This window comes from Boleophthalmus pectinirostris, unplaced genomic scaffold (genome assembly GCF_026225935.1).
Source record: "Boleophthalmus pectinirostris isolate CB_2022bp ecotype Guang Dong unplaced genomic scaffold, ASM2622593v1 HiC_scaffold_12, whole genome shotgun sequence".
NCBI classification, from domain to species: Eukaryota; Metazoa; Chordata; class Actinopteri; order Gobiiformes; family Gobiidae; genus Boleophthalmus; species Boleophthalmus pectinirostris.
In genome coordinates, this window is record NW_026571018.1 from 33,731,734 (window position 1) to 33,758,515 (window position 26,782).

The 26,782-nt window shown below is 40.1% G+C and overlaps 1 protein-coding gene across 1 annotated transcript in view; it reads left to right on the forward strand.

Annotated features, from left to right (window-relative positions):
• LOC110172779 (gamma-aminobutyric acid receptor subunit beta-2-like) overlaps positions 1-26,782 on the forward strand; it is a 188,554-nt gene that overhangs the window by 141,448 nt on the left and 20,324 nt on the right. Inside the window, exon 6 of the mRNA XM_055148663.1 lies at positions 21,833-21,970. Coding sequence (XP_055004638.1) covers positions 21,833-21,970 — 138 coding nt within the window. The remainder of the gene's footprint in view (positions 1-21,832; positions 21,971-26,782) is intronic.

The following is a 26,782-nucleotide window of genomic DNA, read 5'->3' on the forward strand; positions in this document are numbered from 1 at the left end:
TCCCCTGTAGCTGCGGTGTCTGTATAGAAGAGCGTTCCTGCGTCTCTCTCCTGATCCCGGTCATTTGCATGGGGAGCCTGTCACCGAGAGCCTCTTTGTTCGGGGTGTGAACGCTCTTTTGCTCGTGTTATTTCACACATTCCCAGTGCCGTCGCGTCGCCGCCAAATAACAGATATATTTTCTGCACCAGCGATGCACATCATATAGACAGAGAGGATGGCGCTCTATCTCTTCCCATCGCAGAACGGTTTTAGAAAACGCTAAGGTCCTCTGGGCGTAAATACTCCGGCTTTATTTATTTATCTTATCTTCAGATGTGCGGTCCCCTGTCCGAGCTCCAAAGTCAGCCGCGGATTTCTGAGCGCTGCCAGGAAAAAAATAATAAAATGAAATAAAAAAAAACCCGGAAGACATCTTTAATTGGACATCGGGAATAACTTAAAAGCGACTTTGAACCGTCAGCGATCAAAAATTAATCTGCGTTGCGTTTAGGAGCCGAGAGGATGTAAGGAAGCGGAGAGACAGGCTCGCGTTTAGATCATTTCATTTGAATTGTCTGTTTACGAACGGACTGCTGGAGAGCTTGTTCTTAAGAGTCCGTGTGACGTCTTTCTTTCTTTTCAAGGAGGCTCGGGGTTCATTTCTTGCGTGGTTTCATATTTTTGAAGCTCTTTTATGAGTAGATCGTCTGATATTAAATGTATTGATCTGTTGGTATCGATTTGCACTTCCCTGTTCGACTGTCAGTCCAGGTGAGGCCCCAGTGAGAATTCTGTATTATTCAGACAAATAACAGTCAGAGGAGTCGATACTGATGGACTCAACTAATCTTAGAGTCAATCATATCAGGATCGTCTTGACTATAGAAATCTTTTGAGTGTGTTCATGGAATATATTAGTGGGTGTAATTCCCCATTTCTCCAGTGGTCTAAGGTACAAAAGGTTTCAATAGTTTATGTTATTAGGTTCTTTTTTCAGACCAAGATTTTTTTTTCATACCTGACAGTTTCGACTGCTCCAAAACCTGTATAAATCAGCTGACCAGACACGTCAGAGCAACGTCACATGACCACCCTGAGGAAGAGCGCTGGTGAGCAGTCGAAACTGTCAGGTATGAAAACAAACTCTTGGTCTGAAAAAAGAACCTAATAACATAAATTATCGGTAGACCAAATGAACTTCATCGGACTATTAGGTTTCAATAGTGGCCAATAGTAGAAATCTTATTATAAATGTATAACTTCTAGAAATACTTAAATTTAAAAATGCATTATTTGAGGAACAAATAATAAAAGTTGAAAGGTTTGTATAATACAGAAATATCTGCCAACATCCAGGTTAAATTCCACTTCTTTGAGTCAAATGTCACTACCTTGGGTCAAATGTCACTATACCTCTGGTCAAATCCCACTAACTCATGTCAACTGCGACCACCGCTGATCAAATGTGACTTACCTCAAGTCAAATGCCACTAACTTGTGTCAAATGCCACAACCCTGAGCCAAATGCTACTACTTTGGGTCAGAGTAGTAGCTACCTCAGCTCAGATACCATTAACTTGGGTCAAATGCCAGTAGCTCAGGTCAAATGCCATTAACTCGGGTTAAATGCCACATCCCTGAGTCAAGGCCACTATTTCAGGTCAGATGTCATTATACCTCTGGTCAAATGCCACAACCCTGAGCCAATTGCAACTACCTTGGGTCTGGTCAAATGTGACTACATTTGGTCAAATGCCACAGCTTCGGATTAAATGCCACAGCCCTGAGTCAAATGCCCCTACAATGGGGTCAAATGCCACTAACTTGTGTCAAATATCACTACCCTGGATAAAATGCCACTACCTTCACCCAAATGCCACGGCTCTAGGTCAAATGTCACAACCCTAAGTCAAATGCCACTAACCCGTGTTAAACGCCAGAACCCTGAGTCAAATGCTACCACCTCATGTCAAATACCACCACCCTGGGCCAAATACTCCTAACTTGGGTCAAATGCCACCACCCTGGATCAAATGCTATTACCCTGGGTCAAATGCCACTACTTCCACCCAAATACTACAGCCCTGGGTCAAATGTCACTACCTTAAGTCAAATGCCACTACCTCAGCTTAAATGCCACAAACTTGGGTCAAATGCCACAACCCAGAGACAAATGCCGCTACTTCAGGTCTCTACCTCAGTTCAAATACTATTAACATGGGTCAAATGCCACTAGCTCAGGTAAAATGTCACTAACTCGAGTCATACCCCACAACCCTGAGTCAAATGCCATTACAGTATTTCAGGTCAAACGTGACTATACCTCAGCTCAAACACCACTAACTTGGGTCAAATGCCACAAACTCGGGTACATAAATCCGTGTTTGGGTAAATGCGTGTGTTTGCGTGATGTTTAGTGAACACACTGCAGCTCAGATGAAATAATAAATAGACTTCAATAATTCAGGAGCATTACAGCGACTGATGAAGAAGAAACACAAGATATTTAAGACTCAGTGTGTGAGATAACAAACAAATCAACCAAAATTATTGCTATGACCAACCATATTCCACAGTATGTCATTACACGTATCTACATCCATGGACCTGCATTCAGTTTCAGATCTGTGGAGATGCGACTCAAGACGTTTAATGTCATACTGTGATAATCCAACAATCAACAATCCAACAGAAATGTGTCCAAACAAGGGCCTATTACACTATTTTGTCATTTCCTCACCAAAAATATTAGCCAGGCTGGCACCACATAGTGCCTCTGCTCAATTTCATTTCTGTCCAGCGACTAGGTCAGGAATCAAAATACACTAGACGGTTTGCAAGAACCTCGGAAGTGCAAGTCCAGGCACCAGCCAATCAGTGCCATCAGTGAAGAGCAATATATTCTGTGTTGGCAATGATTCCCAAGAGTGAATATTTAAAGCCGGAACAAAGAGAATGTTTGGTGAATTTTATCACGGGGCGACATTATTCTCCTTCTTCCTACGGGATTTGGGAAAAGCTTATTATGTCAGTTAGCCCCGTTTTTATTCCATTACATACGTCATGACCAAATAGCAGTGACTGGTTAAATGAAAAAAAGTACCTGCCTACTGAGGAGCAAACGAATCCTAACGCTGCGAAGTCAAGACTGTGTCTACGAAGTGAAACCGGCTGATGAATCAGGCTACAAAATATACAAAAAGGTTACAAAAATATACTCAGAGTTGTGTTTTGTTTCATATATATATATATATATATATATATATATATATATATATATATATATATATATATATATATATATATATATATATATATATTTGTGTTCCACATTGTGATGTCATGTGGTAACAGGAAGTGCTACACTGTGTTTTTAAACTCCATATTCACTAGAATTATTTGGATCATTTCATCTCTGGAATTGCCAGTCTCTGGTGAACTAAAGGTGGGTAAAAAGCTGGAAAACTACCGCTTCATGACATCACAAGGTGGAACAGAGCAATTTGAGTTTGAATGAATGAAGTGTGAATGAAACAAAACACAACTCCTGGTATGTTTTTTGCTGAGAAACTAAACATTCAAACAGATTTTCAACCCAACATTACCAACATTATTATAACACTCAACACACAAGTCACTTTTTACACGCAACATTTGCTCTGGAATACTGATCGTCCGTACACTACTAGCAAAAACAACCAACCAGCTGAAGACATAAACAAAAATACACTACTCGAGAGAAACATCTACGAATGCAAGGAACAAAACACTTCTATTTGTGTCAATGGGATGTCAAGCGCTGGAGGCTGGAGGAAGTCTGCATTAGGAGTGGGGAGCATGTAGGTCAGCGCGGCGTTAATGAAGAAGAACGGGACCGCGGGGGGAGGGGCGTGGAGCCACTCGCGTAATACCGCTGGAGTGCACCGACCACGTCACTAACACAAGAGAAAGACAGGGACGGAGGAGGAGATGGGGCTAATCGGACGGAAACGAGCGGAGAATGGAAGAAGAGAGGAAGTAGTTAGGGCCCATTGTAAACACTGGGCTAATGCTTCGACTCGCTGTTACCTCCATATTACGCTATTTTCTGATCTATTTTATAATGCTATTTCCACAAACATACCTGTAGTTGTGTTGTGTTCCACCTTGTGATGTCATGTTTTAATAGAGGAAGTGCTCCATACACCTTCACTAGATTAATTTGGACAATTTCAGATCTGGAATTGACAATCTCTGCTGAATAAAAGCTAAAGGTAGGTGTAAACTTGAAAACTACCACTACATGACATCACAAAGTGGAACAGAGCATTACAGATGTAGACAAACTAATAATAAATGGTTATTCAAACATGTGTGAATGAAACAAAACACAACTCCAGGTCTGTTTTTATGAGGGAACAACATTATAACATGGCTTAAAGATCACAAGAGACAATTTTGTGTAATATAGGACCTTTAAAGTTCTTAGCAGGGTTAAATATTTTTTCAAATTATTACTTGGCTTGGTGGGCTAGTACCTGTGGTAAAGATTTATTGTAGTTTTACATCAGTGAAGTGCAGTTTCTGGGGAAAAAGTTCAGAAGAAAAATATAAAAATACAGAATCATCAATGTTATCGACACAGAAAATTCCGTACAAAAATGCAGGGACAATTTATGAGCAAAGAAGGCTTTTTTTTTTTTTTTTAGGTTAAAGTACTTTTTTTCTAGTTGAAATCTAGTCTAGTCCAGTTTTTGTAGTCTAAGCATGGCAACTGTGCAATTTTTTTTGGCCCCATGCTTATTATGGTAACAGTATATGTACCAGTATATAAAAATCTGTCAAAATGTTTTTGTATGATTTTGGTAAGTTACGAAGTTGCACCGCTTGATGGATTGTCGGAGCATTACGCCTACAGTAGTCAGGAGCCTCGCGGAGTAAGTCTGACAGAAGCTGAACCGCATCAGCGCACAAGGAGCGAGCTGTTTTTTCAGTGCTTATAGTTTATGCAAATGAGCCATGGTGGTTTTGTTTCTGTAAAATGTAAACAAATGTGCGCAAAGCTGCATTAAACACATTATTACTCAATGTTTATTTGAGTCGTCCTTGTAGTAAATTTAAAAAAATTATGATCCACTCACATGCACATTCATAATACACATTCACCAAGACAGAGAGACGACGCCGGGCGAATTACGCCACAATCTGCCAAGGAATTGTGGACGCCTGGGCTAAGGATCAGTCTCAAGTGTCGTCCGTTTGTTTTGCTTAATGCGCCTTATAATCCGATGCAACTTATGTATGAAAATAAACAAGAGAATTCAACATTATTGATATTGAGCCTTATAATCCAGTGCGCCTTATTGTCTGAAAAATACTGCAAGTTACAGTTGTATGTCTTATCTGCTAGGGGAAAAAATATGCACAATTTTCAGTAAAATGTAAACATAGGATGCAGTTAGCTGTTCTATGCTGGACATTTCATTTATTATTATGATTATAAACATGGGAAAAGGAGAATCTCTTGTTATTATATAAAAGTCCACGTTGCCTTTGGTTAGAGGGAGAAAAGATAACCACTCCACCACTCTGCGCACCTTCATTATATCCATTAACTTTTCTTAGACCACCGTAAGCGTAATTTAGTTGTTAGAAAGGTGTCAGAAATGGATTCTAATGTCATGAGCACCGCACCATTTTAGCTTCATTTTAAGAAACAAAATGATCATTGTGTGTTTGTAGTTTTAGCCGCACAAAGTAATGGTCAGAAGTGGTAAAAGACTCCAGCCATGTGTGCGTCCTGCTGCAGGCTCATGCATTCAGGATTACATAACGCACATCACAAAGACAAACCGAATGGCCTCTCTGGTCTTTTCACAGTCCACTGCTCCCTCCACTGTGATGTCATGGCTAAACTCCACTTCCTGCTGCTGACTTCTTTGGATGTTTGTTGTTGTCATGAAGTTTAAACTACAAGATTCTTTTTACAACATGCTGTATTCATTATATAGCTTTAGTCTTTGTAAGCAGTCATGTCATTCTAGTCTTATTAACTGTTCTACATGGCATCACCACATGGTTCCTAATATTACTACTAATAATAATGCATTTGTCTTATATACCGTATTTTTCGGACTATAAGGCACACTTAAAATCCTTTAATTTTCTCAAAAAGTCCACCTTATAATCTGGTGCGCCTTATGTATTAATTCTGGTTGTGTTTACTGGCAGAGTTTTGCGCCTTGGGCAGTGTAGAAGATGGCTGCAACTGTCTGAGCAGGCCTGACATCTGTCTGTCACAAACAATCATTTGGACTAATCCACCTGGAGTTTTTGCATATACTGGATTATTACAATTACTAATCAGTTTTTACAGCGCACCAAGATATTTTATCACTCCCGGGACTCTCTACTTGCCCGCTCTGGAAACACTAAGGCCGAGGGGCCTACCACTGCCAGTTATGGCACCAGGAGAAAGACAATCCCCCTCAAATACGGATAAAGATGGCATAGCAATCACTCATCTAGAAGCGCAGATCCAGCGACTATCCACTGAACTGAAGGGAAAGGATGAAATAATTACTAAACTAATGGATGTTGCTACAGAACAACACAAACGCATAGCGTTTCTCAACAGCGCCCTCATGGATACAGTCTTATGGGACCCACAGGCAACTACCCATCCCTCCTGCTCAACCCCGCATTCCCCGTTGCCCCGCGATGACTCCGCTGTATGTAATAACCACAGAAAACGTACATCTGACATGACCCTCCAACTGAACCTTACAAATCGTTTCTCTTTACTGGCATCGGACTCACCTGCTCCTCCCGCTCCGGTACAGGCACTCCCCAATCTGGACTCTTTAATCGATTTCCCGGCTCTCCAAGGTAAGGTCCCAGTCTCAAGGGACGCAAGCCCCCCTCAGGCTACTGCAAGCGATGTTCCGGTATGTCCCGTGGCCGCTGCTCCCCTGTCCTCTCAGTCCATAAACTCCCACAAATCACCTGTACAGCGTGCTAAATCATCGGCCAGACGAAAAATCCTAAAAGAGGCTGTGTTGAGACGATCCAGTGGTTGTCAAGCTGCTGCCCCGGCTTTGCCGCTCCACTCCTCGCTGCGCGCACACTCTCCGCCCTCGGTGGTATCACGGTCCCAAACGCGGCACAGCCGATGGCGTCGAAATCACCGGTGGAGCCACGGCTACAACAAGCTGCGGCGCGACCGGTGCTCTTGTCCGAGAATGCGCCTCTGGAGCAGGAGTGCACTGCCGAGGGGTCAGCACCTGGCCCGGCTTCTCAGTCCGAGGCCCCCGTCTCCTGTCTGTCCTCTTCACACGGCGATGATCCACAGCTCACAAACCCACAAACTGATCTCCAACCACAGCCATTGTTTCCCCCCAAAACAGTTATTATCGGTGACTCAATAATCAGGCACGTTCGTTATTTTAATGCCATTACGCACTGTTTCCCGGGAGCCACGGTGTCCCAGATTGTGAGCAGACTTCCTAACCTGCTCCAGTCCATGCCCTCTACAATTTATAGAATTATAGTTCATGTAGGGACAAATGACATGTCACGAGGGAAATTAGACAGCACAAAAAGGGATTTCGAGGATCTTTTTAATGTTTTAAAGCCATGGACTAGTCAAGGCATGTCTGTGTTTGTCTCTGGTCCCATTCCCACCTTGAATCGCGGTGCTGAGCGACTCGATAGGACCCTTCATTTAAACAGCTGGCTCAGCTCTGTCTGCAGGTCCCACCTCATAAACTTCATTGATAACTTTAATCTGTTCTGGGACCGCCCCTCACACTACCGGGCAGACGGTTTACACCTAAATAGACTTGGAAACCGTCTGCTTAAAAACTACATAGTCTACGCTGTCCACAACCTGGTAAGCGTACCGGCTACGGTACCTGCACGTGAATGACTGTTTACTTCCCCCACACACCGCCCAGCTGCCTCTTCCTCAGACCGTTCAACGCGCTGCTGGTCTCAGACTAGCACCCCCTCCCTGTCTCCACGAGAACAGCACCATATTGAACATACTGGGTCACCACCAGTGCCAGCTGGGTCACCAGGATCAGGTACACTTGTACATGATATCCCAGTTCGTATAACTCGACCTATTCAAACTAAAAGACATACGAAAGCTAGATCTATTAGTCGGAATAATATTTTAATTACTCATGCTAACACAATGAACAAAATACCACTGACATGTAAAATGGGACTTTTAAATGTTAGATCTCTGGCCAATAAATCTTTTATAATTAATGATATGATTGTAGATGAGGCTCTAGACTGTATGTTTTTAACAGAGACATGGACAGGCACAGATGGAGCCGTAACCCTAAACGAAACCACACCTCCTAACTATAGTTATTCGTATTCATCTCGCCTCAATAAAAAGGGAGGTGGCACAGCCATAATCCTCTCTGCTAAACATAATTTCAAAAATATTCATTTCAATCAGTACCCTTCATTTGAGCATCACTCCCTGGCCTTAACAAATCCTTCCATCCTCCTTATTTGTATTTATCGCCCACCTAAACACTCCTCTTCTTTTACGGCAGATTTCTCAGACCTCCTGTCCATTGCTCACTCAAATTACAATAGAATTATAATTGTAGGGGATTTTAATTTACACATTGATGTTAAATCAGACTCACTAGCGACAGATTTTTAAACCTTTTAAACTGTATGAATTTTAAACAAAATGTTTTACAGCCCACACACAACAGAGGCCATATATTAGATTTAGTCATTTCATATGGATTATCAGTAGACATTGCCTCTGTTGTGGACGTGGGCTTTTCAGACCATGCCTGTATATTTTTTAATATAACTTTTGAGCAACCCCCCATATCAGAATGCATTGTCAGAAAGCGCTGTATTACTGCTGAAGTCACAACAAACTTTACAGAAATATTAGACAACACTCCAACTCCTTTTTTACCATCCTCATGTGATTTTACTGTAGAATATTTTAATAATAAATTAAAATCTGCCCTTGATGCTGTGGCACCTCTAAAACTCAAAACTGTGAAGACAAAAAAAGTCTCCTTGGAAAAATGAAAAAAAACAAGACAACTGAAGCAAAATTGTAGAAAAGCAGAAAGAAAATGGCGCAAGAATAAAATTACAATAAACTATGAAATTTACCGTGAGCAAAGTGAGAAAATACAATAATGGTATGAAAAGCGAAAGACAAGCATACCTCTCCCAACTTATAAATAATAACATTAAAAATCCCAGGATTCTATTCTCCACGATTAGTTCGGTTATCGACCCTGTTCGTAATTGGAAGGAGCCATCAAACATGCCAAACTGTGAGGATTTTGTGACTTACTTCAGCAATAAAATACAGTCCATTAGAGCTGACCTGCAACAGATCCAACCAAGTAACATCTGTATTACAAGTCCTTTGATTTTATCAAACACACTTGATAGTTTTGCCCTGGTTGATGCTACGACTCTTAACAAAATAATTTTACAATTGAAACCAGCCACTTGTTTTTTAGATCCCATCCCTACATCACTTTTTAAATCAGTTTTTAATTTTTTAGCCCAAGAAGTCCTTAACATTGTAAATTTGTCGCTGCAGACAGGGGTTTTTCCAACACCACTCAAAACTGCTATGGTCAAACCTCTGCTTAAAAAGGACAACTTGGACCCCTCCCTGCTCAGTAACTACAGACCTGTGTCCAATCTGCCGTTTTTAAGTAAAATTTTAGAGAAAATAGTTTTTAACCAAATTAATGATTTTATGATTGCCAACAATATCTTTGAAATTCATCAATCTGGTTTTAGAGTTCACCACAGCACAGAGACTGCACTAGTAAAAATCCTCGATGATATAAGATCCAACATGGACAAGAAGAACCTGTCAGTCCTGGTGCTGTTGGATCTCACGGCAGCATTTGACACTGTAGACCACTGTATTTTATTAGATAGATTACATTATGCAGTCGGTCTCTCTGGGTCTGTTTTTAACTGGTTCAAATCTTTTTTAACAAACAGGGATTTTTATGTTAGTCTTGGGGAACACTCCTCCGCAAAATGTAAAATGGAGTGCGGTGTTCCCCAGGGCTCAATTTTAGGTCCAACCCTTTTTAATCTTTACATGCTGCCACTAGGACAGGTCATCAGGAGACACGGTGTTAACTTTCATAGCTACGCTGATGATACCCAGCTCTACATAGCCGTGTCTCCTGATGACCTAAGCCCGATCGACACCCTTTTTAACTGCATTTTAGATATTAAGTCCTGGATGGCAGCAAACTTCCTCCAGCTCAACCAGGGCAAAACCGAGGTTTTAATTATTGGTCCTGAAGCTCAGAGAGAGAGGCTCAAAGCTAAGCTCCAAACCTACTCACTAAACCCCTGTGAGAGGGTGAAAAGTTTGGGAGTTATTCTTGATAGTGAGCTTAGCTTTGAGCCACACATCAGGTCCATCACTAAATCCGGTTTTTATCATCTAAAAAATATTGCCAGAGTCAGACCATTTCTCTCTCAAGCCAGTGCAGAGATTTTAATACATGCTTTTATTACAAATCGTGTTGATTACTGCAATGCTCTCCTTTCTGGTCTTCCAAAGAAATCTACAGCTCCATTGCAGCTCCTCCAAAACTCTGCAGCACGACTGCTGACAAGGACCAGGAAGCGAGAGCACATCACCCCCAGTACTGAAGTCTCTGCACTGGCTTCCTGTGAGCTTCAGGATAGATTTTAAAGTTCTTTTATTAGTTTATAAAGCTCTTAATGGTCTTAGTCCTATTTATTTATCTGATCTGCTTTTATCATATGAGCCCTCTCGGAACTCTCAGGTCCTCAGGTAGTCTTCTTTTAACTGTCCCAAGAGTCCAGACTAAAACTCACGGTGAGGCGTCATTCAGCTTTTATGGCCCCCGTTTGTGGAACAGTCTGCCTGAGGATCTGAGGTCCGCTGCGAGTGTTCATATTTTTAAAAGTAAACTCAAAACCTATCTTTTTAATTTAGCTTTTAATTGAAACTTTTATCTGTCTTAACTTAAATTATTATTATTATTATTATTATTATTATTATTATTATTATTATTATTATTATATTTATTTATTCTAAATTAAATTATCATTACTGTTTTACTTTGTCTCCATTTAGATTTTTATAATAACCTTTAGGAGTTTTATGTTTTTTGTTTTTATGTTTATGTTTAAATGGTTGTATATATGGATGAAACAAAGGGATGGGGTGGGGGGTTGCTCTTGATTTTTTGCTCTTGATTTTTTGCTCTTGATTTTAATTATTGTATTGTAATTTTTCTGTTGCATGTGAAGCACTTTGTGCTACATTTTAAATGTATGAAAAGTGCTATACAAATAAAGTTTGATTGATTGATTGATTGATACTGTCCTTAAACAAAATTTATGTGGTACACGGCTCTCAAAAATCTGTCAAAATGTTTTAGTATGACTTTGGTAAAGTAGGAAAGCACACCGCTTGACAGATTGTCGGAGCATACAGAAGTCAGAGTCATTGTCAAAATCATTGTCAGAGTCATTGTCAGAGCTACTGTAGTCAGGAGCCTCACAGGGTAATCCACATTCACCAAGACAGGGAGGCAACGCCGGGCAAGTTACGCCACAATCTGCCAATGGATCACGGACGCCTGGACTCTGGTGTCAGTCTCAAGTGTCGTCCGAGATTTCATGAAGGCCGAAATCATCAATTAAACATTTAAAATGTAAAAAGAGAGGTGCACATGTTGAGGTCTTCTGTACAATTGTTCCAGAGGTCCACCCTTTTAACATCTGTAATCCGGTGCACCTTATGTATTAATTCTGGTTGTTCTTACTGACCTCAAACTGATTTTATGTGGTACACGGCGCTCAAAAATCTGTCAAAATGTTTTAGTACGACTTTGGTAAGCTATGAAGCCACTCTGCTTGATGAATTGTCGGAGCATTACGGCTACTCGCAGAGTAAAGGTCAAAGTATAGTTCAATGTCGGCATTTATGACATCAGCTAAATGCTACAGAGAATAAATGTCCATTCATACATGTATACGGTCTATGCATATGACCTGCAGACTTATAATCTCTGAAACTATCTCCAACAAGATATACACACAGAACAGACTCAGCATCAGCACATCCCTTTGTCACAGAGAGAACACTCATATTCCACTGAGCCGTGTCCTTTAGTCCAACAGAAGCTGAACCACATCAGCGCACAAGGAGGGAGATGTTTTTTTTCAGATCTTATAATTTATGAAAATGAGCCATGTGGTTTTAAGTTTTGTTTTGGTAAAATGTAAACAAATGTGCGCAAAGTTGCATTAAACACATTATTACTCAATGTATATTTGAATCATCCTCATTGGAAATAAAAAAAAATTTATTAAATTAAATGATCCACCCACATTCACATTCATAATCCACATTCACCAAGACAGGGAGGCAACGCCGGGCGAATTACACCATGATCTGCCTTTAGAACGTGGAAGCCTGGGCTAAAGTATCAGTTTCAAGTGTTGTCCGTTTGTTTCGCTTAATGCACCTTATAATCCAGTGCACCTTATGTATGAAAATAGACGAGAGAATTCAACATTTTTGATTTCGCGCCATATAGTCTGGTGCACCTTAGAGTCTGAAAAATACGGTAATGCTTTATTGTATCCAAACGTGCATGTGTGGCCAAACCTCCTTGTCAAAGCCTGATCTCGTCAGATCTCAAAAGCTAAGTTCAGGTGGGCCTGGTTAGTACTTCAGTGGCAGACCAGTGGGAAAATCAGGTACCACAGGGTGGACGCCAGCCGCAAAAACTATTGTTGTGTCCTTAGGCAAGACACTTGACCCACATTGTCTAGTATGATAGTGGTGTGTGTAATGGTGGTGGTTGGGGGACTGATGGTGCAGAGTGACAGCCTCACTTTCGTCTGTCTGCCCCTAAGAATGAATGAATGAATAATGCACCAAACTGTAAAGTGACTTTGAGCGTCTGGAAAAGTGCTTTATTAGAGTAAAGTATTATTATTATTATTATTATTATTATTATTACCTGGTCCCTGAAGGGTTGACCAAGTTTTTTTAATTCACCCTGTGTGTCTGTGTGTCTGTCGACCCACGATAATTCCGCCATTTATGGACCGATTGTCACCAAATATGGTACGTGGGTCAAGCCCCTGTGCCCGATCCTACAAAAAAAAAAAAAAGTTTGGTGACGATCCGAGGTCATTTGAGGTCACACAGGTCAATTGAAAGGTCACGCTTTTATAAAAGATAGGCAATTTTTGCAATTTCAGAACCATCTGCGGCCTAAAATGTTCATCCAATCATCACACAAGTTGGCACACACATAACCGGGGAACACTGGATGTTACAGGTTGAAACCGGTCAAGGTCACTTGAAGGTCAAGGTAACCAAGGTCAAATATGCGATTTTGGTCATAACTCCACGAAGGATTGAGCTAGAGCAACGGGAGTGTCTCAAAATCTCAGAAAAATTATGATCTATTTATAATTCTATGCATTTGTATAGTAAAATATGAATAGTTTTCCAAATAATCACAAATTATAACAGTTCCTTTCTCTTTCAGTGTATGCTGTTAAAATTCTAATTGGGATGAAAATAATTTCTTCTTTTTCTGGTGATACACAACACACTGATCTATACAACTAACATATACACGACTCATGAAAAATGACATTTTCGTTACCCACTAGTAAACACAGACATTCTGATGTGGGACCAAATGTTCATGGGTCTGTACATATACACACATTACATTGTGGATATAAAGATCATGTAATATGGACTGAACTCCTCATAAACTGTTTCTGTGGTGATGAACTGAACCACCGATGCCTCATGGGGACCAGGTTGCTATCTCTGATTGGGCTTGTTAGCCACAGTTGTCCTGACACAGACTGACGGAAACGAGGCTGCCAGTCTGCGGCATCAGCCCCTCTGTCAATGTGGGTGAAGTGTCTTGTCTGCCACCGATGTCCCGCTGTTAACTATTGACTCAAATTAATAGAAAAAAAAAAACTTTCACAGGACTGTTACATCACGGGGAAACGTCCAGAGGTCTCCAGCGCTGTTTAAAGTCCAAAGTCCAACTGCACGCTTCTGTTTATTTAATATTAATTCCCTCTGCTGCCTGTAGATGGCACTCGAACCCCAGTTCCTAGTATAGGGAGCTCATCTGTAAAACAAGGTGTCTATTGTCTGACGATAATCATTATTTTTGTAGGCTATTGTAGTATAAATACAAAGGGAAGTTATTCAAGATTATGTTTAAAGACCACAAACTATTGCTTCACCATATATTTAGTCACTTTAAAAAAAAAAAACACAACAGACAAACTTTGGTCATGACCACAGTTTACCGTGACATCCCACCAGGCTTTTCACTTTAAGCTCTCACATAAACCCACATTTATTGGATTCTTACTGAAACTGGCAATAAAAAAGGAAATACTGAGCAAAGTCCATTCTGTCTCCAATATTTGTTCATGCTTTTTGTCTCTGGTTTTTCAAGGTAAGGCCCAGGAGACAGGAGCAGGTGCAGCGTGTTTACAGTGTCAGAGCAGGTTCAAGCTCACAGACAAAATGAACTGTGAATGGCCTTCTGTCTGCTTGTTATTGGACTTTTGGCAATACATCAAGGGCTAACATGTATTTTTAACATTACTACAACCCACGCTCCATATAAAACAGCTATCTTTGAAAGAAATTGAGAACATAAGCAGCCAATCAGATGTTGTTTGATGAGAACCAAATAAAAATACCGTATTTTCCGTGCTATTAGACACGCTCTTAAGCCCCTAACCCTATCAAAAAACGACCGTGCACCCCGCAATCCAGAGCGCCCTATACACGAATCCACTCGGGTGTCCCAGCACGGCTTCAGTAAACTACAAAGCCGCACCACCCGCAGAACACGCAAACTCCGCCGACGAGGAACGGAGCAGAGGAACGAACCGAAAAAGCGAGTGCAATGTGCCACTTCTAGACACAACTGAACAACTGAGTCACTGCGAACACGCCGACAATCCAGCGGTCCCAGACAGCACCCTCAGCACGCGCCACAAACAAACAAATGAACAAAGCCCAGAGTCACCGTGAACGCAGACTGACCCATCCAACTGTTGTGTTTCGTTTAAATCCGGTGCGGTTTATTTGTGAAAAAAGCTCGAAAATGGACCATTTAATGACAGTGCGCCTTATAATCCAGAGCGCCTAATAGCCCAGAAAATACGGTAACTGTTTGTGAGTATCAGGCATTTGTTACTCGGTCATTATTCAATATCAGAGTGAGGGAAGGGACTAAGTGGGCGGGGCTAACAGTTCATTCAAAAGCATATTTTTCACTCATGGTTCAAATATGGGTACAGGTCTTTTTAAAAATTGACACTGTGACCATTGTTCCTCCATCGGAAATATGCAAGAAGTTGTGTTTTTCACTATTCACACTTGTTTGATGAATCCTTGTTTAGTAAGTCCGATCCCTTGAAGCACTAAAAAATTGTGCAGTTTTGAGTTTCCCAGGATTGTTACGTCGTAGGAGTCCTCCTGCACTGTTTTAAGTCCATGAGTGGGCTGTAGGCACCTCCATGTTTGTGTATTTAATTCTCAAACTGATTTTGAATGTCCTCTGGTGGTTATTTAAAAGAACAGCTATGATATTAGAAACACTTGGAAGTATAAATGCAGTGAGAGTTACTAGGCTTGGAACGCACAGATCCGTTTACATACAAAAGTGGAGCATAAATGAGTCTTAACTCGCTTACGTATCACTTCTGCAGCCAAAATATTTTAGATTAGTAAATAATGCACAACACGCCCCTGCATACGCTTTTCTTAATTGTCTGTACGTTCACTGATTTAAAGTTTGTTTTGGCTCTCCAATTATAAACTTCCCTCTCAATAAAAAGTCACGTGTTGTTTGTTTTTTTTATGTTTGCGCACACACTAACACCTCGAGTAACAAATCTAGGCCATAGTATTGTGGTTTTCAGATTCTAGAATGTAATGATGCTATACTCTCAGATGGGGGCAAGGGCTAGTTTTTTCTATTGATAACATAGACAAGGGGTGTCAAACTCATTTTGGTCCAGGGGCCGTATCCAACCCGCTTTGATCCCAAAAGGGACTGGAAAAAAAAAAAAATTGGCATATATACCCCAAAAATAGCAATAAGTTCAAATATTTGTGCAGAGAAATCTATTACAGAAATCTTTTTTAATTGATGAACTCTTTCTTTTACAAAATATTATAATATTATGAACAACCTGAAATTTTAAGAAAAAACATTGTGGTGAAATTGCATTTAACATGAACTTGTATGTAAATAGGAATAAGTCAGTTTTTCTTGTAAAATCCTGCACTCGGCTCCACTTTTCTCATTTTTGACATTTAGCTGATGAGGGTGTCACGGTCAACAGTCAAAACGATCGTCCTTTAAGAGCGTTTGGAAAGAGGCGAGTCTTCATTTGTGCTGCTCTGGTGGGAGGGGCCACGTACAGAGGCGCTGGAGACGCTGCTGTGATAAACACCACAGAAAATTAACAATATTTTAATAGAAAATATCATTAAAATATTTTAGCAGAAAATCAGCCGAAGGCCAGTTTAAAGGTCTTGGAGGGCCGGATCCAGCCCTTGGGCCGTGTGTTTGACACCCCTGACATAGACCAAAAACTCTCTATATTAGAAATTTGCATTTTAGCAATAATGATTTTAGCTGACCCCCATCTGTATTAATTAATATTGGCCTACAGAATGATGTGATGTCATCTGAAACCCAGCAGTTAAAGGAAAACTGACTCTTGTGAGCTTTTAGTAGTGTTAGAATGTTGTTACCTCCTCAGAAACATTCTTTGAGTTGCGTTGTGTTTCATTCACACGTTTGAGTAATCCTTTATTATTAGTTTGTCTACATCTCCAACGCTCAAAATGATGCCATGTGATGATAGTTAAAGTTAACAGCTACCTTTTACCTTAAATTCAGTAGAGATTGGCAATTCCAGGGCTGAAATGATCTAAATGATTCTAGTGAAGGTGTATGGAGTTCAAAAACACAGTGGAGCACTTCCTGTTTTGACATCACAAGGTGTATGAGAATGTTTTCCGTTCTGACAGACGAACTCACCCTAAATCTGCAGGGTTTGAAACAAAACACAACTCCAGGTGTGTTTGTGATGAGGAAACAACATTATAACAGATCAGAAAATGGCGCAATGTGGACAGTGTGTAGTACAGACTCAAGAACTCCTCTATTATACTTATACTTTTTACGCTCGGATGAGAATTCAGTACTTTCCTTCAACTCTCTTGTTTTCTTTTACCGCTTCTTGTCATCAGCAATAAGTACCCCTCCGTTCTAGTCAATCTTTTATTCCTCATGTCCACTGTAGCGTCTCCACTGATTTGGCCAAAACGAGTAAAAGAAGCAACTGTGGTTTTGAATGAATATTAATGCCTCCCTTTACACGTCTACTGCAGCTTTAAGTGGATAAAATGGATACTAGCATGTTTTTTATTCATTCTTCCTTTTAGTCTTAATTATTAATCTCCTCGTAGGACAAAATGTTATAAAATGGCTATGTATTTCCCATGTAGGGCTTCCCCGACTTGCTATGTGGAGTCTTGTATGTTTAACTTGCTTGAATTATGTATAGTTGGAGCAGACATCTTCTATAATTGAGTTATTGTGAGGCGTGGAGGCATCCCCTGTGCCCGTCCTGGACTTTATGACAGCTGTTAAAGTCCTTCAGTTTTCCAGTCCTGCATAGTCTGATGAATGGTGTACATGAGCGTATGACCGCGTGAAGCAGTCGCCAAGAAATATGCTGTTAAAAAGTCCTGTGTTACGCAAAACTGACATTGCATTGTGTAACTTTTCTGCTGGAGGTTGCTCGTTTTAACAATGTGCTGCAATTTGTTTTTAATCCTTCAAGGACACAGATTGAAACCAGTAAATAAAAGAAAAAGTAAGCAGACTATCGATAAAAGAACAATAAAAGTTGCTGAGAATAGTTTTGTTTTCATTAAAAGTTCAGTTTTCTCAGCAGGTATGTTCTTTGCTGCCGTCGTTTAACAATGCTTTCAGTGTTTAGGTCAAATTTCAATTTATTGTCCATCACGGTGCCTAGATATTTGTAACTATCGACAATTTCAACAACATCACCATGGATGACAATAACAGAGTCCTTCTCCGGGTCCCAACGGGTACGGACAAATGGTTGATGAAACGGGTGGGTTTTAATGTTCTGGAATTTTACGGGCGGGTAGTAATTATACACGGGCGGGTCAGGACTAAACCAGGACTAAACCAGGACAAAACCAGGACTAATCTTGGACTTGAGAGAGAGGGAGAACCTCGAGCCCCCGGAGCAGGGTATCTGCAAAGCGCGGTTGGGCGAAGGCTGCACTTACCTCCTTAGGGCACACCTCCGAGCCCATCCCGACAGTGAGTCCTAGCTCAGTTCTGGTTCAGTCCTGGTTTAGTCCTCCTGGTTCAGTCTTGGAATCAGCCCTAGGTTTGTCCTGGATTAGTCCTGGGTTTGTGCTCGGTTAGTCATGTTTCAGTCCTGGTTCAGTCTGGGGTGTGTGCGGGACAAAAGTCCGGCATCTCAATCAGTGTTTCTTCTGCTCAGTTAATAAAGCCTGTGAAGTGATGACAGTCGAGTCGCGTCTGTAAATTCGTATTCGTACTGAAGAAAGTGTAATAATTTTATTTTATTTTATTTCGTGATTGTAATTCTTGAAGTTCAATTCATATTCTGATGGATGCTTCAGTTAGAATGCTTTTAATTTGTGTGTGATTTATCACAGGCCCGGCGAGTAATGGGTGGAACATTTAATGGGTCCTGGTGGGTGTGGGTTTAACTTTGATGTAATCATGGGTTAATGGGCGAGTGCGGTGTTGTACTGCGCTTGTGCGGGTTGGTGAGGGTCTCCAAAAATGAACCCGTGCAGGACTCTAGTGGGAAGGTGCACGTCTAAAATCAATCACCATGTCCTTAGTTTTGGCAACGTTCAAATCAAAGTAGTGGGGGCGCCAGTGGCAAAAAAAATGTCGTTGTGTCCTTAGGCAAGACACTTCACCCACATTGTCTAGTAGAAAGTGGTGTGAGTGTGAGTGATGGTGGTGGTCGGAGGGGCCGATGGCGCAGTTTGACAGCCTCACTTCCATCAGTCTGCCCCAGGGCAGCTGTGGCTACAGTAGTAGCTTACCACCACTGAGTGTGGAATGACTGAATAATGAACTGTAAAGTGCTTTGGGTATCTTGAAAGGCGCTATATAAATGCTATCAATCAATCAATCAAAGTAGTTGTCCTCACACCTCTAGACAAACTGCCCCAGCTCATGGCCATGATTTACCTCAGATCCTGACAGTAGCAACACCAGGTCTGTGTCCGTATCTGAGAATTTGATAAGGAATCTGTTTTCCTCTGAGGATCTACAGCAGAATTAAAAGAAGAGGTGACAAAACACAACCCTGAGGAGGCCCGTGTTAGAGATGGGACAACGGATGGAAATTAGCCTTAGGCTACAATCCGGTGTGTTTACATTCATGTTGTCATGTTTGTTCATTAACATGCTCTGTCCCAATCAAATAAATAAATAAATAAATAAAATAATAATAAAAAAGATCGAGGGAGGAGACAATCGGTCAAAATACGGTGTGTTAAATATGACTGTTTGTGGAATAATGTCACTATATACCTGTGACCGAAATAAATTAATCAAACAATCAGATGCACAGTCTTTTAACCTACAAGATACACTACCAGTTTATTTATTTTTTCCTGTATGCTTATTACTTTCAACATATGAAGTAAGATATACGGAATTATGTAGCAAGGAAAATAAAGGCTAATTTATTGAATTACAAGTGGTTTTATGGCTCAAAAAAATACCTCAGAAATACAGATGTGGCCTGTAACTTGATCTGGTTTTGTTTCCATGTAGACAGAAAGGTTTAACACCATACTGTGAAACATCCCCGACAAAGCAATAATACCATCTCCACAGAGAAAAGCATATGACAGATCATCCACCAGAAAGGTTACACATTGCACCTTTAACGCTAGTCGGAATCATCTTGTCAGCAAACCATTAAGTGAGCAGGTGTTAGCGTCCGTCCCGGTAGAGCGTGGTTACGTGCGCACACACATTAGTCAGAGCACTTTAATATTAATGCATGTGTTTTAAATGGTCAGTCAAGCAGAGGTCATTTCACGCATGTGCTGACAGCTTCACACAGAGACGGTGACAAATGCAAAGCTCGTCATGTTAAGTGATTAATGAACTCTCCCTGCGTGTGGACACAGATGGATACTCCTATCCACAATCCTATAAAACAGAACTGATCCGCGTGGGCACCCCTGCCGCGTGGACTCTCTCTATTCTCAGATGGGTTTAAAGATTTTATTTAAAGGTCCTATATATATATATGACTATGAAGCTGTCAGCCAACAACTAGACAATTATCTCTTTCGTGTAGTATTTTATAGATTTTATGTTTGTGTTATTCTTTCATGCTGTAATCCCATTGTTATGGTTGTTTGAATTGTGCTATATAAATAAAATAACTTGACTTGACATATTATGCAAAATTGACTCTCGTGAGCTTTAAGCCGTGTTAGAATGCTGTTACCTATGGAAGCTGGGAGGGCTCATAACAAACGCAAACTCCGCAACAAATACAAACGCCACAACGAACCAAAAAGCCACAACGGAAGTGAATGCAGGTCTCTATTTTCCGACGGACCGAGCAACGGTCAGATTAAGTCCAAAACAATAAGTTACTTTGACTTACATTTCCAACTTCGTTCACTTCTCCGTTCGTTTACTTTTCACATTCTTGTTCTTCTTCAGCTTTTCTCATTCACTTCCCGCTTGATCCTTTAACGCTTCGCTCGGTCCGTCGGAAAATAAGAGTCCCGCGGTCTCTTCCGTTGTGGCTTTTTTTGGTTTGTTGTGGCTTTTTGTTGTGTTGTCGCATTTGTATTTTGCTGCGGCGTTTGCGTTTGTTATGAGCCCTCCCTGCTTCCGTAGTTACCTCATCAAAAAACGTGCTCAGAATTGTGTTTTGTTTCATTCACACATGCTTGAGTAATCTTTTATTATAAGTCTGTCTACATCTCCAAAGCTCCAAATGCTTTGTTTCACTTTTGTTTTTTTTGTTTTTTTTCCAAGTTAACAGCTACGTTTTACTTTTTGTTCAGTAGAGAATTGCAATTCCAGGGCTGAAATTATCCAAAAGACTCTAGTGAAGGTGTATGGAGTTCGAAAACACAGTGGAGCACATGACATCAGTGTTTTCTGTTTGAGAGAAGAGCTCATCTTAAATATTGTGATGATAAAGAAATAAATCCAAAAATCTATTTGATTTTTGATCTGCATGTAAACACAACAAGTGTTTTCTAATGCCCTATGCCCTTTAGGGAAGAAAAAATAAAAATAAAAAATCAATTTCGTTGATCAAATCTACTCAGTCATTAAAGGTGCATTGTGGAACCTTTCTGGTGGAGGGTCCATCAAATGCTTTTCTTACTGGAAATCTTGTTGCTTTGTCTGAAATGTTTCACAGTATGGTATTAAACCTTTCTATCTTCATGGAGACCAAACCAGACCAAGTTACGGGTCAGATCTGTGGAGAGGCGACCAGAAATATAAATAGAAGAAGACATAAAAAGCAAATGAAAAAACAATAACAAAAAACTAAAACAAAACAGCATTTTTTTGTCACATTTGCCAAAGAAATATATTTTTGGAAAGGAACTCTTCAAAAATGGTATAAAAAAAACCAAGGTGATTTTGATAATTTGCAAGCTCATCACTGTTCTCAGTACTTAGTCTGTTCTGTCCCTGTGTCTCAGATGGATACACCACAGACGACATCGAGTTTTACTGGAGGGGAGGACACAACGCTGTGACCGGAGTGGACCGCATCGAACTGCCCCAGTTCTCCATCGTGGACCACAAGCTCATCGCTAAGAAGGTGGTGTTCTCTACAGGTGAGCATGAAATGTTCTCTGTATAATATCCAACAGAAAAACCTGATTATTTCTGAAAGAGATTAGGTCCATGGTCCTTTTACAACAGTTTTTCAGATAGTCACTCTCACATTTTTGTTGAAATTCAAACATCTAACCTGGAATTTACACCTAGAATAGGTAAAGCTGCATATGTGTGTGTTTTTTTAAAGCTTCAATTTACACCACCAGCAACTGAGCCACTCCTGCAACACTACTCTCTATGTATTCTCACTTTTAAAAGACCAAACTCTTATATATTGCTTACATGTTCATTGTTGGTTGAATGAATTACTTTTTAAAACTATACAAGAGTTGTCTGGAGGGACGATGTTTTACATGGTAATAATAAGCAGTAATTTGGCTACTTTCCATGGTTTGGAAGTCTGCACACCATGCACCACGCAAAATTGTTCTTGTAAAGTTGCTGTCTGATGTCGTACAGTGTTTTATATTCATCCTCCACTGTTGTAAACTTTCCGTAGTCCATCACAAGTCATTCCCTGAGCTCCTGAATACGTCACAGGGTGTTTATGCGACGGTAGCGGTTTCAGAGAATGTATTTTGAAAGGGCATCGGAAGTTTTTTTTGACACCACGTGCTTACTTACTGTGTTTACCGGATTATAAGACGCAATAACAATAATGTTGAATGCTCTCGTCTATTTTCATACATAAGGCACACCGGATTATAAGGAGCATTAAGCTAAATAAATGTACAACACTTGAGACTGATCTCTTAGCCCAGGAATCCACGATCCATTGGCAGATCGTGGTGTAATTCGCCCGGCGTTGCCTCCACGTCTTGTTGAATGTGGATTATGAATGTGAATGTGGGTGGATCATTTAAGTTTTTGTAGTTTTTTTTTTCCTTCGAGGAGGACCCAAATATACATTCAGTAATAATGTGTTTAATGCAGCTTTGCGCACATTTGTTTTAGTTTTACAGAAATAAAATTTAAAACCACATGGCTAATTTGCATAAACTGTAAACTCTGAAAAAAAAAAAAAAAAAAAAACAGGTCTCTCCTTGTGCACTGATGCAGTCACCTTCTGTTTGACTCTGTGAGGTTCCTGACTACAGTAGCCGTAATTACTCCGACAATCCATCACGTGGTGCAGCTTTGAAGCTTACCAAAGTCGTACTAAAACATTTTGACAGATTTTTGAGCACTGTGTACCACATAAAATTGGTTCGAGATCAGTAAACATAATCAGAATTAATACATAAGGATTATAACTTGCACTGTCGATTTTTTAGAAAATTGAGAAAAAAGATTTTAAGTGTGCCTTATAGTCCAAAAAATACAGTAATTCCTGTCTTGCCACTGCTAAAAAGCCTGGAGATGCTCCTTTGATGCTGAAAAATTATAACTCCAACCTAATTAGAGCAATGGTTTGCGTAATGTCATCTGGTGGATGCGATACCTGTGTGTATGCTGTAAACTGTGGGTAAAACATGTCCATAAATGCTCCTCGGGCTCCTGAAAACATGTTGTTTATGTTCATTTAACATGACCTTTAAACATTTTTTGCCTGTTTTTGCATATGTGCGCAATGTGTCATCATGGTAACTTCTAAACGTTCCGCCATACACATACACATAGAACACCCCCATATCTTACCTGACAACCTTTTCCATTTTCTATTATATAACATTTCATCTAAACGTGAGCTGTAGGTTTTAGCGTTCCATTTACCCCACCATAATGTATTTTTCTGTCCCGTCTTTTTAATTAATAGCCTGCTTTTGGGCACTTCATACATCATTTTCATTACAACGTGGCGGATAATGTCGCAATTTAAATTTCGTTTGCCCGTTTTATCCAAATTACCATAAAATTACCATGCAACTAGACCACAACAATACGGTAAACGCCTTGTATTTCCGTTTTAATCCAGCCGTAAACAGATTTATTGTGATACGCAGCTACACTACATTTACATATTTATACATTTGCCGTACACGCAGTTGTGCGAGTTAAATTACCAATTTGCCGAGTACAATCTATAGGAAACCAGTATATTGAATAAATGTAAAACACTAATTCAATAACTGTGAAATTGGCATCCCATACACTGAAAGCTGTCTGCATACGCCTATAGCTCGAACCGAATCTGTTTATAACACGATGTAGCCTATCTGAATGCCACATGTGTTTACGGATCCACTCGTGTATAAGTTAAAGGTCCTAGATTATGCACATTTGACTCTTGTAAGATTTAAGCCGTGTTATATTGTTGTTACCTCTTCAAAAATCGAGCTGGAGTTGTGTTTTGTTTTATACACGTCACATGTCATTAAGTGGTAGTTTTCAAGTTAACACCTACACTTTACCTTTAGAGACTGGCAAATTTAGAGCTGAAATTGTCCAAATGATTCTAGTGAAGGTGAAAATATGCAGAGTTTGTGTGTTAAATGTGTGAATAAAACAAAAGAAGGAAGGAAGGAGGAAACAACATCATAACAGATAAGAAAATAGTGTAATATGGGCCCTTGAAGCTTAAGTAGGTTGGTACAGATCAGAGATGGAAACTTACAAGTCAGACCTGAGTCATTATTTTTAGGACTTGAGACTTGACTTGATTAAATGGACTAAGACTTGACGATAAAATGGATGCGATTTGGACTCGAAGGTCAGTGACTTGGGACTTGACTAGGACTTGAGCCCTGTGGCTTTTAAATCTGAATTTCTTTCTATTCTGACGGCAACGATTCACTCTAAGATCTTGTCAAGAGATAAAATTTTGCATTTCCAGAAATCTTATATACTCTATAAATACTCATATATAAATATACTATGTTTTTTTAAGTACAGTTTATCTTAAAATTCATATAAATTGCAAAAATCTCAGCTATATTTGGTACTTAGGTTTAAAGCCTTGAAATGAATTGAAGCTCAAAGCAGACGACTTGGACTTGAGGTCAAAGACTTGAGACTTATTTGAGACTTGCAAAATGACGACTTGGCCCCACCTCTGATACAGATAAAGGGGCAAAAAAAAAAAAAAAAAATAAAAAAATAAAACTACCACATGGCAAAATGTGTTAAAGTAGGTGTTTAAAAATGTATTTAAAGGTGCATTGTGTAACTTTTCTATTGGAGGGTCTGTCACCTGATTGTTTCTATGAATATGTCATTGCTCTGCCTGGAATGTTCCACAGTATGACATTAAACAGCTTTACTTTACATTTATTTAATTACAGGTGGTTTTATAGCTGAAACAATGCCTAGAAAAACAGGCATTCTGACTGTGAGCGGGATCGCCTGTTCCACAGATCTGACCTGTTTAATACTGTGGAACATTCCAGACAAAGCAATAACATCTCCATGGAGAAAAGCATTTGATAGAACCTCCACCAGAAGCACTTTTTGCCCAGATTTTGATGTATTAATGAGGCTTCAAATATTGTGACTAAAGGTTTCTGATGCATTTTGTTCAGTAGAAACAGTTTAATCTATTGTTTTGGGTTTTTTTTTTTTGTACATTTTTGTTTATTCAAATGTTAAAAATAAACCTTCAGACTTTTCAGCAGGTCTCACACAATAATATAAAATACTTTTATTTTTCAGTCCAGTTCAAAAATGTAATGGAGTAGAAAGTACACATACATAACTGCTCTCAGATGTAGTAAAGGTTTTCAGTTTAAAAGTATACATTTTAAAGGTGCATTTTGTAACTTTTTCTAGTTAAAGTCAAATGTTTTACTCCATGGAGATGTTATTGCTTCATCTTGAATGTTTCACAGTATGGCATTAAACCTTTCTATCCTCAATGAGACCAAACCAGACCAAGTTACAGGTCAGATCTGTGGAGAGGCGACCCCAGTCACAATCAGAATGCCTGTTTTTCTCTGTATTTTTGAGCTATAAAACCTTCTGAAACTGAATAAATGTAAGTAGAGCTGTTTAATGTCACACTGTGGAACATTCCAGACATCTCCATACAAACAAGTCCTTGCGTTGCGACCGGCCGGGTTTCATTATCCCATCTGGAAATATGGAAATTGGGGGAATCCTTTTTAACGAGAGCTGTGTTTTGATGTGAGCGTTTGACCCCGAGGTCGCTCCAAACGCACCATCAGCACCAAGCGCTCCTTTATCCAATCCCCACTCGTCCCAGCCAAGGGTGGACAATGTCACCACCTTGCCACCGGGAAGGGGGATTTCACAGATTACAATAAGTGGCTATGGCTCGTGTCAGCTATCAGCAACACAGTTAACAGATGGGTAATGGTGGAGGTTGGAAGTAGATTTTTTTTACTCTGGGTTGAATTCATTTTGTCTATAAAAGATAAGGGTGTCTTGTCTCAACCCGCTGGCGTAATAAACTGCAGCGTCTGATCGCACTGAACTGTGAAGAGAACTGCTTAAAAGTGCATTATGTAACTTTTCTGTTGGAAGGAAGAAACCTGCTTGTTTCTGTGGAGATGTCATTGCTCTGCCTGGAATGTTCCACAGTATGACATTAAACAGCTCTACCGTACTTTTATTTAATTACAGGTGGTTTTATAGCTCAAAAAAATACCAAGAAAAACTGGCATTCTGACTGTGAGCAGGTTCGCCTCTCCACAGATCTCACCTACTTTTGTTCTTGTTTACCTACCTTTCCATGACAATAAGAAGGTTTAATACCATACTGTGAAACATTATGGACAAACTGGTAACATTTCCATGGAGAAATGCACTTGACGATAGCCAGGCTGGCACCACCTAGTGCCTCCGCTCAATTTCATTTCTCTCCAGTGACTAGATCAAGAATCAGAATACACTAGACCAGTGGTGCCCAATAC